This window comes from Palaemon carinicauda, chromosome 13 (genome assembly GCF_036898095.1).
Source record: "Palaemon carinicauda isolate YSFRI2023 chromosome 13, ASM3689809v2, whole genome shotgun sequence".
Classification (NCBI taxonomy): Eukaryota; Metazoa; Arthropoda; class Malacostraca; order Decapoda; family Palaemonidae; genus Palaemon; species Palaemon carinicauda.
In genome coordinates, this window is record NC_090737.1 from 76,461,970 (window position 1) to 76,476,969 (window position 15,000).

General features: G+C 32.6%; 1 protein-coding gene across 6 annotated transcripts in view; it reads left to right on the top strand.

The window, feature by feature from the left end:
- LOC137652319 (mechanosensory protein 2-like) overlaps positions 1-15,000 on the top strand; it is a 379,767-nt gene that overhangs the window by 184,438 nt on the left and 180,329 nt on the right. For 3 of the 6 annotated variants that reach the window (XM_068385651.1, XM_068385652.1, XM_068385653.1), the window contains 2 exons: positions 1-1,691; positions 8,346-8,446. The exon at positions 1-1,691 is cut by the window's left edge and continues 554 nt beyond it. In XM_068385651.1, coding sequence (XP_068241752.1) covers positions 1,592-1,691; positions 8,346-8,446 — 201 coding nt within the window. In that variant the 5' untranslated portion in view covers positions 1-1,591. The remainder of the gene's footprint in view (positions 1,692-8,345; positions 8,447-15,000) is intronic. The other 3 variants (XM_068385655.1, XM_068385654.1, XM_068385656.1) reach the window with 2 other exon arrangements.

Genomic DNA, 15,000 nt, shown 5'->3' on the forward strand with positions numbered 1-15,000 from the left:
TCACCAAAGGCTTCAAATAGCCAACAGTGAGAAAGAAATATAGAGAGAGAGAGAGAAAGAGAGACCGATTGTTCGTGAAGTTAAATATAACTAGAAAAGGTAACGAAGAGGAAAATAATCCCCGAGTTTTCCGATAAAAAAAAAAGCTCAAAAGAGATCATTAACCCCTTTTGAAAACACTTTATTTTTTAGGTTCAACCTTCTCATTAGCCATCCATTGACAGTACAGACATCAACAGACCTCATAAACCCATCATAAGAAAAATACAAGTACAGGACATCCACTCATCCATCATCTGTTCCCTGCTTTGTGCCATCAGAAGCATCTTGTGATCATCCTTCATCTCACATCCATTCGTTAATATCAATCGCCACTTCTCACCCTCATACTTCTGTCTGTAAATATTCTCATTAAAACGTCTTGGCAAACATAAACAAATAGTTAATCAAGTTATCCACCCTTTTTAAAAACTGTTTCCAGTTCTGTAGCTTCATTGGAGATACCTAAATTTTCAGCAATATTCATTGTTTTAAGAATTGTTCATTCATAATTCCCTTTTAAGATAATCCCTGAGAATCGTGTTTTGGAATCTTTCTTCAAAGTCTTGTGATCCTTTGGAATCGTGAATTAGAAGAACCTTTAGGTATTTTAAGGTTTATTATTATACTTACCATAATTATAGTAATTGCTTTAGACTGTACTAGTGTCTTGTTCCCAATTTATTTTTTCTATTATAGCATTGAAATAATTATATTCTAGTGTCAACTTTTACATATTCAGTGAAAAAAAGAATTTTCTTGTATGCCGAATCGGTTCCTGCTCTTTTGATTACTTGATTCTCTTCCATCTTGAAGTCATGAATCTTGGAAAAGTATAGAGTAAGGCAAAGAAAATTTTGCTTGCAAACCCTTCCCCTATTCTCTGTCCCCTGATCGCAGTATTTATTTTGTACTCTTCTCTCTGAATTGACCCTGTTTATTATTCAAAGCATTATGAAAGCACCATTCTCACCAAAGCTCTCAAAATCGACTTACCAATACCGCTATGCCCTGAGCCAGTTGATGCCTTAACAGACCATCTGCTGATCTCCATTGCAACAGTTTCTCCTCATTCAATCCATCAAAGTCACTTTCACCTCAACCATCTAAACCATAGACCACACCTGTACCACCCCACCCTAACCCACCACTCACCGACAGATCTTTCTCCTTCCTCCATTCTCGGTAAAATAGAAGCACCTTCCTACCTCCATATAAAATATAAATTTAAATATAACCCACCCGTGTGCACTAACTACTTCCTTCATTTCCCAGTAAAAAGCAGCAACACCCACTCTTGGGCATTTCCTGCCTCCCTTCACGTCCTTCCTCATACTTCATTTCGACTTATTTTTTTCATATTTTATTTTTTCATTTTTCTTCATACACTCCCCCCCCCCCCTGTGTCTTCTACGGTGTCTTGAAAATAATCCCTTCTATCACGCATCACCCCTCTCAGTTCCCAAGCCCCACCACCCACCCACACGCCCAACTTCCAACCATCCACCTAAGTGTGTTTTGTAGTGCAAGTTGAAATAACAACTCAGGCTATATGAAAAAGGTATGCGTCGTCTTCCATCTTAGGGCCCCTTGCATGGAGTACCACACCACAAGGAAATCTTCCTCCTGCTACGAGCTACACGTGATGTTTCGTAAGTAATTCAAACGATCAAAGACTTACATGTTTCTATCACCCATTCCCACACCTCACAGACGGGATAAGCCCCCTCCAAATTTCCATAAACAGACCTTGTTCCACACCCCACCCAAAGTAATTATTACGAAAACTGTAATTGTGACATTTAACACTTCCAAGAATGATCCCCCATCCTTGGTTTTATAACCCAACACCCTTTCCGTCACCTCATTTCCAGATCAGATAAAAACAAAACACTTGTTTTCCCTCTGGTGGACATATGTAAGCGTATCTTAAATTTCAGTAGTTAACCTATTTTTTGGCATTTTGTAATAGTTAATAGGCTCTTCTATTCTTTTTCCCTACCCAGAGATGATATCACATATATTTACTAATACTTAATTCAGATACTTTTTGTATCACTGAAAGAATTTTTGTATGACTTTTTATATGAATTTTTCTCCTTGGAATTTTTATGATCGGTTTCATTTGAAAAGTAAAATGATGATGGTGATAACTTGTTGTGTGCATTCAGTAGTCAGTGCCTCCGGTATGAAACACAATCAGGTCTTAATTCATAGCGCTATTCGCTCGTAACCTTGAAATAAGGTCAACGTTACGAGGAGGAAATGCACTGAGACTTCGGACGAGTTGGCCTGCGGGCTGACCTGATGTGTTTCTGGACCTGGCTCCTTCATATGATATGCAGATGCTTCATTATCCTTTCCGTTGTCGTTGATACTGTTGTCGTATACATTGCCCCTGGTTCTGCATCGTTCTAGCATTTGCTGATAGGCTGCATGGCTTCTATTCGACATTACATGGCTGTGTATGTAGTCTGAAGAATCTGTTGTGTATGTTAGCCATTGTAGACTTGCTTCGCATGCTTGCTTCAACTTTGCTTTATCCGCTTTATAAAGTGATATATATTTGCTGTGTTTCCATGTTGCTACGTTAAGGTTGATTTCACTGTAATAGAAGTATATGTATAATGTCTTATTGTATGTCCTTGATATATCATTTTATTTCAGATTTATTATAAGGTGTGGACTTGGGCGATGGATGAATTGAGAGCATATGGATATAAAGTTATATGCCAGCTCCTTTGTTTGGAGAGAGGGAATTAAATGTCATGAGTGTACATAACACTAAATTAAGTGTCTATAAATGATGATTGAAAGGTCAACAAATTTAATGGAAAACATAAATTTCGTCTTCAATTTTCGGTTAAGAAAGTTCCGTGTTCTTTTTGCTAACAGTCATTTTGCCAAGTGGACTCTATTCCCTAAATTTAGCGGAATTTATTCCGTAAATCTTGAATATTACTGTTGATTAAATGTATAGTAAGCCAAAAAGAGAGGAGGAAAAAAAGGAATGGAGAGTCCCATTAGCAAATTAACTGGGTTTAACGACCAGATCTTTTTTGAGACCTTGCATCTTTACCCGCTCAGATTTGCCTCTTTCACCCTTTGCTTTTCTTCATTGACGATTCTCTTTTTCATTTTAGTCGTCTTTTTCGGTGCATTTTGGTCTCCTTCATTATCTACATGCCCTGTTTGTTTTTTAATCCGTGATACTTCCTTCACTTTACTGTTTTCTTACACTTTCCTCTTTTTTCACACTTTCCTGTTGCCTTCATCCATGATACTATTTACTTTTCAAGTTTTTTTTCCTCTTTTCCTTCCATATTGGATTCTTCATAAATTTTGTTTTATTCTTCTCTATCCGAACTAATTCTTCTCACGAATTCTGCTACTTTTTTATGTTCCTTTCTTTTCCTTTGGTTTCTTCATAATTTACATTAATTTCTCTTTGATTTTTTAAGTGTTCCAATTCTTATTTTTCATCCAATTATCATAAAGATTTTTCATCCCTTTTTGTACTTCCTTAACACTTCTTTAATTTCTCCTCTTTCTCTCTAATATATAGCCATATGCATTTAGAATGGCATTGGTATAAATCTTGAATTTATAGAGAGCAGACAAAAAGCTATAGAAAGAGAGAGATGGGGGGGGGGGGGGTCGGATTGTCAATCAGACTGATGGATGCTTTTTCTTTCTTGCGGTATCATCAATCTCGATTCCTATAGTTGTAAACATGGATTGGGTAACTTCGTTTGAAACCGACCCTTTTCATTTCTCTGTCCCACAGCGAAGAGTCGTATTGGGTAAACTTCTTCTGATGCCATTCTTTAGTTTTTCATCTTCATGATGCTAACAGAAATCACATTTTCGACAAAACTCTGTTACCTAACAAGACAAAAGGAAAGGTGGTTTTGGTCGGCTGGCTTTCGTAATATTATATAGACGTAAGCTAAAGAATATGATTATTCCTTTGGAAGTGAATTCACTGTTTCTGAATGCTACAACTTGCTCTTTTTTAAACTGTGCATATGATTTCTTGCGAGAATAAATTTAAGAAAATAATACTAAATCACTCAATCATTTGCAGTTCTACGTATGATCCGTGCAAAACACCGCATTTTTTCTTATGAAACCAGTAACGGTGATTATATCTGCTTGAAAGTGAAGCCGTGAATCGTGGAACTCTCTCTCTCTCTCTCTCTCTCTCTCTCTCTCTCTCTCTCTCTCTCTCTCTCTCTCTCTCTCTCTCTCTCTCTCTCTCTCTCATACAGACTAACATACACGAACGAGCGCAGTCCTCTATCCATCTAACAAGGAGGCAGAGAACGTTCTTTGATCAAATGTAGAAACGAAATGAAACGAAAATGAGATCAAAGAGTCTTTTGAGCTTAAGCTCGGGTAGAAGAGAAACGTGACCGTCAAAATAATGAAAACCGTATAGATGTTTAGATCAGATCTGGCTTTAGCACCCCTCCCACCCAACCCATTACTCGGAGAGAGAGAGAGAGAGAGAGAGAGAGAGAGAGAGAGAGAGAGAGAGAGAGAGAGAGAGAGAGAGAGAGAGATGCTTGACTTGTTCCCGGACATATCTTTTGATAAGAATTCCAGTCCGTCTTTTAATTAAAACGAAATATTCGTTTTGGTTGTTTTCTTTTTTCTCAGTTTGTATAAATTATCTTTCTCAAAATTGCAAGATTCGCTTGATAAGGATAAGAAAAGCGACCAGTCCGAGAGATGAATGCCAATCATTAACTACAGTAGTTTAATCAAGATTGTATTAATATGGTTTAAGATTTCTTGGAATTTGAAGAATCCATACTTTTATTTCTTGAATTATCTGTCATATTTTAGTAGCCGTGTATATATATATATATATATATATATATATATATATATATATATATATATATATATATATATATGTATATATATACATTTATATGCTATATATATATATATATATATATATATATATATATATATATATATATATATATATATATATATATATATATATATATGAATGGAAGATATTCATTGGAGAAAGAAATAGGGCCATAGGTTATATGAAATCTCTTCTTTGGGAAAGTTATACAGCAAACTTCAAGTGCACACTATCATTTTCATTGCCGGAGAATATTAAAAATTAATTTTCAAAAGAGTCGCTCAAATTTTGCCTATTTAGAATTCATCACACTGAATCCTTTAAATGAAAAGGGAGTAATATTGTTATTTCATGTAAAGTATTTTCATATTTGAGAACATATAACGAAGACAAATTAAGCGTGAATTTCAGTAAAATGCTTTCAATAAAGTCGTTCCGTTCGCATTTCTATTGTTTAAATAAATTTCAAACATGTTCACATACACAAACTCTCTCTCTCTCTCTCTCTCTCTCTCTCTCTCTCTCTCTCTCTCTCTCTCTCTCTCTCTCTCTCTCATGAACTTGTACCTCCTTCTTTTTTTCAGGTGTTCGTGTACGATAACGAACGTATTTGAATCGGATGATTACACCGTTTTATCATAGTTAATATCGTCATTGATGAAACTACGTCCATTGTCGGGGTGGCATCAGGTGCTCTAGTGTTGAGGCTTTAATTAAAATGTGCAGTGGTTGATTTTTTTTTTTTTCAAAGGGGAAAGTCTGATTATGGAGTCTTGTTTATCGTATTTTTTTCCTTTTCCATTTTCTCTTTTTGTAGCTGCCCTGTTTGTGTGTGATATGTTAGGCATGATGCGTGTTTGCACACTCATTGAAACATTGGTGAAAGAGACGTGAATTCTTCTCTGATTTATTTGATGTGTCAAATTGGTGTTGGTTATGAGAGATAGCGCTTCACACCTGATAACCAAGAATAAACAAATTGAAGCGAGGGCCATGAGCATTGGTTATTTACTGAATTCGTCGTATCACTGGCCTCTGGGTGTAGGGAGCGTGTTTAAACTGGGCTATCGGTTCCCTCATGTGCAATAATCATTTCATACACATGTTACTTCGTTGTTTTTCTCGCATGAATAAGAATTGGGGAAGTTATTATGAATTGTCGGTCCTATATGATTATTTTATAGGGACATTCTTCCTTGTGAAAATAAGTCTGTGTACTTGTAAGTAGGGTTTTCACAAATACATTTAAAGGTAGTCATTTTTGCATTTATATATAATACATATATTAAATGATTTATTCATCTTATATGTATATATACATATTTGCGTATTAATGCGTATGTGTTTGTATGTATGTATGTTTGTAAGTGTATTTTGTACAAATAAGTGTTAATTTTTCATATAATTTGGCTCTATGAGAATTTAATGTTTATGCTGCTTGAAATGATTGCATGGAAGTTTCATGAAGGTTTGACGCCATAAACACATACGCGATATAATGAATAGTGCATGGTCTCATAGTATGCATGTATTGGTAAGTATGCATTTTTCTTTTCTATTGTTTTGAAAATATAAAAGAATCAATTGTTAAAGGTCTTAGATATAATAGTGAAATTATTAAAATCTTTCAGTCTGAGTTTACATTAACATGATGTTTTAAAACTGTTTATAAGAAGAATATCCTTTTCTTTTTTAAATTTTACCTTTCAAGTTTATTGTAAGAATGTGTTCCTTTTTTTTTCCTTTTTGACTTCATGGTTATGCATTTTATTCCAATTTTATATTTATTCTTTTTCTTTTTTACTTATCTGTTGGTTAGTAGAAATGTGAAATAAACTTTTAATTTCAATGTCTTGAACAGACAATTTTTTTTACCTTTTTGTCTCTATTCTTATTTGTTCCTACCCCTCTCTCTCTCTCTCTCTCTCTCTCTCTCTCTCTCTCTCTCTCTCTCTCTCTCTCTCTCTCTCTCTCTCTCTCTCTCCACACTTTAAACGTTTTATCTTCTTAGTTTTTACTCAAATGTATTGCATATACCTTTTTAATATTTGTAGTTGATACTTTGTTCTTTATTATTATTATTATTATTATTATTATTATTATTATTATTATTATTATTATTATTATTATTATTATTATTATCAGTAGTAGAATTTTTGTATGTACATATATACATACACACACATATAATATATATATATATATATATATATATATATATATATATATATATATATATATATATATATATATATACATAGCAAGTTTAGTCCCTTTTATGGCTGTTTTTCTTACTTACAGTATGGAGTCATTTTGCTTATAATAACTGGAAATGGTCCAGTCAGGCAGCTAGGATTTATTACTTATTTTCTATTCCGGGCATTTATATATGTAAATAGAACATTAGATTTCATTGTATGAATAAATCATATCTTAAAAAAAAAAAAATACCAAAAATTGTGAAATCACTTTGTTTCAGGCCATTTTAATAAAATAGTGCTGACGGCCTAGTCATCCCCTGTAATAGAATTACGTTATTCATTTTCTGATACAGAGAGGTAACACAATAATCATTGCAATCCTTGGTTTTATAGTATAATTGCATACGTGCGCACTTGCATATACTGTGTATATATATATATATATATATATATATATATATATATATATATATATATATATATATATATATATATATATATATATATATGCATTTATATTTATATATATACATATAAATATATATATGTATATATATATATATATATAAATATATATATATATATATATATATATATATATATATATATATATATATACATATATATATATATATATATATATATATATATATATATATATATATATATATATATATATATATATATATATGTTTGTGTACGTGTTTGTTTGTGTGTACTGCATGTAGATATGCATATATATATATATATATATATATATATATATATATATATATATATATATATATATATATATATATATATATATACATATATGTGTGTGTGTGCGTGTGTGTGTGTGTGTGTGTGTAAATGAATATTTGCAACGAAAACAAAGTGATTTAAAATCATAACTCCTGAGGTTTGATGTTTAGACGATTACTTTGTCTAAGGGATATGGTTAGGCATTCTATAAAAGCAAAGAACATTATTTTAAATCGAATGTTTTCACCATGTTTCCACGTGTTTCAAAACAATAGAGCTGTAATAGTAAGCATTTTTTTTTATTAATCAGGCAAATATTACTCTCCATGCTAAAATTCAAAAGAAACTGATAAGAATAGGTATGACTTCATAAAAAGAACACTTTGAAAATCCCTAAAACACAATCTATAAAAAAGAGAAAAGAATTGAATGAATGTCATTAATGTGTGTTTTTCTATTGCCTTCCCTCCTGACAGCTAACCCTGAGGGCCCTGGATGCTGCGCTATTATTCTCACCATCGTATCCTACCTTCTTATCATCGCTACCTTCCCATTCTCACTATGCATGTGCATCAAGGTAAGTTACCAGTTGAAAGTATTTATTCCCTTCTAAAGTAAAAAGTCTTTCCTCTTCTTTCCTCTCCTGTGTATTATTGTTATTATAGTCTTCTTTAATCCTCTTTTTTCATATTTACAAATGGATATGTTTTGCTATGTGCATTCAGAATGCAACCTTAGTACTTTATAAAGTACTATTATTGGACTTTTCCATAACGCAATTCACTCTCATCCTCTCACCTACAGGACAATACAACCTGTAGATATAATACCCGTAAACAAAAATGATGGACTATCGTCCTATGTTTGTTGACCTATGATTTCCTTATCTGGTCCCCCATGGTGTATTTTGGCGTTGTTTAAATTGGATCTAATCATATATATCATATATGTATGTGTATGATATATATGTAAATATATTCGCTGCATATGTTTCTAAATGATTGCAAAGGCCTTAACTTAATTCATTCGATAAATTAGTGGTCTTTCAAAAGCTTCATATTTCAATTTCATGGAATTTAATAGTTTCCCCCGATTGTACGCTAGTGAATTTGGGTCTTGTATTATTATCCATAATTAATATTTAGTATTAGCTCAATTTAGATAATCATCCTGAATATTTTAAATTTTTTATGTTTGGTAGTGGAAATAGCTTATATTTTTATATTTCATTTGTCTGAAAGCTTGATCCTTGGTGTTACGATAAGTTTCACGGTTCAAACTTTAAGAAAACTTTCATCGGTACCCTACTCATTTTCAAGCATCTCTTTCATTTAGAAAATTTACATTACACGAAACTTTATTGAACTGATATGGCGTTCCAATCCACTTTAGTTTTGCACAGTTTATTACCCTTCTACTTTTCCATTTTGAAAAGAAACATATTGTATTATGATTGTGGAAAGTGTAAATCTAGGTATGTGTACATGTACGTATGTTTATACACATAAATACATACAGTACACACACAATCGCATATATATGTATGTATGCATATATATATATATATATATATATATATATATATATATATATATATATATATATATATATATATATATATATATATATTTATATATATATATATATATATATATATATATATGTGTGTGTGTGTGTGTGTGTGCGTGTATGTATGTATGTATGTATTACAGCGAAAACGTGTAATCAGTGATTTCTTGAAATCACTAAAGTTTTCAGTGAATTCGTTTAATCACTGTGACCGTTAGTGAGTACATGTAATCACTAAAAGTGTGGATCAGTGGTTACATGAAATCATTGAACGATGTCAGTTGCATTGATGGAATTTTATGCTTAATATATCATCGGTATATTATGCAATTTTATTAATTATGATGTGGTGGTGTTTAATGTTCAATCACCATAATCTATTATACTATTAATAGTCTTCTTCAGTTAGCATGCTCGCATCGTTAGGGATGGTGGAAGAAGTTAATCTAACTTTGACATCTCAGCCAGACTTTGCGTGTACGGTGCCAGATTAATACCAGCATTTAAGCTGGAGTTTTTCTAGAGCTGCATTAATTTAGTGTCGTTATTACCCATCCAGGGAACAAACAAATTCTTGATGTCACTATTCCCACGTTCTAAGGATTCCTGTCTTTGTGGGTGGCATGGTTTTCCTTGAATAGTAACTTGATTTTTCCCCATGGATTTTAGCTCAGTAATAATTTCTGTAGTGAATTCCCTACAGTTACTGCCTTACAGAGTGGATGGAGTTCTGAAGAGAAGATGAATCTCTATTATTATTATTATTATCATTATTATTATTATTATTATTATTATTATTATTATTATTATTATTATTATTATTATTACTTGCTAAGCTACAACCATTGTTAGAAAAGCAGGGTGCTATAAGCCCAGGGGCTCCAACAGGGAAAATAGCTCAGAGAGGAAAGGAAACAATGAATGATAAAATATTTTAAGAAGAGCAATAGTATTAAAATAGATATCACTTTATAAACTATAAAATATTTAATAAATCAAGAGGAAGAAAAATAAGATACAAGATAGAACAGTGCGCCCGAGTGTACCCATAAGCAAGAGAACTCTAACCCAAGTCAGTGGAAGACCATGGTACAGAGGCTATAGCACTACCCAAGATTAACGAACATTGGTTTGATTTTGTAGTGTCCTTCTCCTAGAAGAGCTGCTTACCGTAACTAAAGAGTCTCTTCTATCCTTACAAAGAGGAAAGTGGCCACTGAACAATTACAGTGCAGTAAGAAGAATTATTTGGTAATCTCAGTGTTGTCAGGTGTATGAGGTCAGAGGAAAATATGTAAAGAATAGGCCAGACTATTCGATGTGTGAGTGTGTAGGCAAAGGGAAATTAAACCGTAACGAGAGAGGGATCCAATGGTACATATATGCCACTTAAGCTGCTTGCTTCGATGTCAATGCATTGACAACCACAAATTTGGTTAAATTATCTTGATAAAGAATTATCCATGTGTAGGAATTCTAAATAATGGATTTTTATTTTATGAGATCAACCTATGCATAGGATAGGGTGAACGACGAAACCTTGTGCTACTTAGCTAATAATAATAATAATAATAATAATAATAATAATAATAATAATAATAATAATAATTATAAAAATTTTATAGTTTATGCAGGAAACATTTATTTCAATGTTCTTACTGTTCTTAAAATATTCTATTTTCCATTGTTTCCTTTCCGCACTGGGCTATTTTCCCTGTTTGAGCCCCTGGTTTTATAGCATTCTACTTCTCCAACTACGTTGCAGCTTAGCAAGTAATAATAATAATAATAATAATAATAATAATAATAATAATAATAATAATAATAATAATAATAATAATAATAATTACGATTGGCCATTACTTAGTAAACTTGAAGCACAAGAAAGACAATTGACTACGGTGGTTATTGCAACTGGTTATTTAGCTACTCAGCAAACTCGAGGGACAGGGAAAATTGTAGACCCCGGTGGTTATTACGATTGGCCATTTAGTTACTAAGTAAATTTGAAGCACAAGAAAGACAATAAACTACGGTGGTTATTACAACTGGCTGTTTACCTACTCAGAAAACTCGAGGGACACTGAAAATAGTAGACTCCGGTGGTTATCATGATTGGTTATTTAGTTACTCAGCAAACTCGAGGGACAGGGAAAATATTAGACTCCGATGGTTTTTATGATTAGCTATTTAGTTACTCAGCAGACCTGAGAGACAAGGAAAATGGTAAACTCCGGTGAATATTACGATTGGCTATTTAGTTACTTAGTAAACTTGAAGCACAGGAAAGACAATAGACTCCGGTGGTTATAACACCTGGCTATTTAGCTACTCAGCAAACTCGAGGGACAGGGAAAACAGTAGATTCCGGTGGTTATTACGATTGGCTATTTAGTTAAACAGCAAACATAAATGACAGGGTAAATAGTAGACTCCGTTGGTTATTACGATTGGCCATTTAGTTACTTAGTAAACTTGAAGCACAGGAAAGACAATAGACTCCGGTGGTTACTAAGACTGGCTATTTAGCTACTTAGAAAACGCGAGGGACAGGAAAAATAGTAGAATCTGGTGGTTATTACGATTAGCCATTTAGTCACTAAGTAAACTTGAAGCACAGGAAAGACAATAGACTCCGGTGGTTACTGTGACGGGCTATTTAGTTACTCAGCAAACTCGAGGGACAGGGAAAATATTAGACTCCGATGGTTATTATGATTGGCCATTTAGTTACTCAGCAGACCTGAGAGACAAGGAAAATGGTAAACTCCGGTAATCATTACGATTGGCTATTTAGTTACTTAGTAAACTTGAAGCACAGGAAAGACAATAGACTCAGGTGGTTATTACAACTGGCTATTTAGCTACTCAGCAAACTCGAGGGACAGGGAAAACAGTAGATTCCGGTGGTTATTACGATTGGCTATTTAGGTACACAGTAAACTTAAATGACAGGGTAAATAGTAGATTCCATTGGAATATTACGGTTGACCATTTAGTTACTTAGTAAACTTGAAGTACAGGAAAGACAATAGACTCCGGTGGTTACTGTGACTAGCTATTCAACTACTCATAAAACACGAGGGACAGGGAAAATAGTAGACTCCGATGGTTATTATGATTGGCCATTTAGTTACTTAGTAAACTTGAAGTACAGGAAAGACAATAGACTCCGGTGGTTATTAAGATTGGCGGTTTAGCTACTTAGCAAACTCGAGGGACAGGAAAAATAGTAGACTCCAGTGGTTATTACGATTGGCCATTTAGTTACTTAGTTTAACTTGAAGCACGGGAAAGACAATAGACTCCGGTGGTTATTGAGACTGGCTATTTAGCTACTTAGCAAACGCGAGAGACAGGGAAAATAGTAGATACCGATGGTTATTACGACTGGCTATTTAGTTACTTAGTAAACTTGAAGCACAGGAGACACAATAGACTTCGGTGATTATTGAGAGTGGCTATTTACGTACTTAGCAAACGCGAGGGACAGGGAAAATAGTAGACTCTGGTGGTTATTATGATTGGCCATTTAGTCACTAAGTAAACTTGAAGCAAAGGGAAGACAATAGACTACGGTGGTTATTGAGACTGGCTATTTAGCTACTTAGCAAACTCGAGGGACAGGGAATATAGTAGACTCCGGTGGCTATTACGATTGGCCATTTAGTTACTTAGTAAACTTGAAGCACAGGGAAGACATTAGACTCCTGTTGTTATCACTATTATCTCTTGAGCTACTAAGCAAACTTGAATCACAAGGAAAACAGTTGACGATGTTTGTTTTTATGATTAGCTATATAAATTTTCAGTAGACTCAGAGCACACAGAAAATAATAGACTCTGGTAGTTATTACGATTGGCTATTTAACTACTCCGCAAACTCGAACCACAGGGAAAGCACCACTCTCGTGGTTATTACGATTGACTATTTAGCTGCTCAAGAAAAGGCAATGTATTTCAAAACAAGCCCTGTTCTTCAGGTTTAGTCTTGGGGTGGATAACATATTTAGTATTTGATTCCTGTAAATTAATCAAATTTGATAATCATTAAATAACTAGCTTGAGGTATTCATATTATTGGCCTCTATAAAGCAGTGATGCTCTGAATTACAAGGCATCAAAAGACAATTACATTTACTATGCTATTAATAACGATTTATGAAGTATATAAGAATAATTTTTTTAGGTGCCATGTTTATAATGCAGTATTAAAAATGTTTTTTTTTTTTATGTCCATAACAGTTATATATTATGCATATTAAGGATTCTCATCTGTCTATGATGATAGGTAAATAAAACAAAAACCATATTGATATTTTGCGGGGGGGGGAAATATTACACATTTTCACTGAAATGTCAACGGTGAATTTGTGTAACAGATAGCCTCAAATTACAGTGATTTTATGTAATCACTGGAATTTTCACTGATTACATATAATCATTAACGCTCACAGTGATTACATGCATTCACTGAAAATTTTAGTGATATGATGAAGTCACTCACTAATTACACGTTTTCACTATAACATATGTATATATATATATATATATATATATATATATATATATATATATATATATATATATATATATATATATATATATATATATATGTGTGTGTGTGTTTACTTTGTTAGGATCAGCTATGACTAAGCACTGGTGTCGAATGGCACTATAATTTCTAAAGACTTTCAGAAAAGCAGAAGGTACAATTCTACTGATGCGTTCCCTTCAACTAAGAGAAGGGATATATATACAGCATATGTATAAATATATATATATATATATATATATATATATATATATATATATATATATATATATATATACATATATTTATATATATGTATATATATAATGCAAATATGTGTGTATATATATGTGCAAATATATATATATATATATATATATATATATATATATATATATATATATATATATATATATATATATATATAAGAATATATTTTTATATATATCTGTACATAAACATACATATATATATATATATATATATATATATATATATATATATATATATATATATATATATATATATATATATATGTCTGTATATACAGTATGCTGTTAGATTTGAGAGCAAATCTTCTTGACAAGTGAAAGCTGTGAGTAGGTGGTAAACCCACGGAAAATGAGTATCATTTAGTGCCTTGATTAAACACCGTTCATCTTTCTTCTGGTTAAGTTTTCCGAAATGCATAGTGCGCCAAGATTGAATTCGTTTAATGTTTCTCAAAAACGTATGTAATCGTGGCTTCTAAACAGGACTGATTAAATGTAAATCATTAATCTTTAATAATGTTCCTGCACATAAAATTGATTAGAACATTTCGAATCCTAATTAGATGCTCGATGAGAGTTCATCCTTGTATGAATTATTCAACTCATCATGGGAGGTTTGAAACGCTATGAGAGTAAGGGAGATATGGGAACTGGAGCATTTCCAAATTTTATATTGTTCTGCCAAACAGAATTAATTGTGTTATTGTATGCGTACTAGAGGTACAAGAGGATAGGTTGATATTTGGCTGTACACAG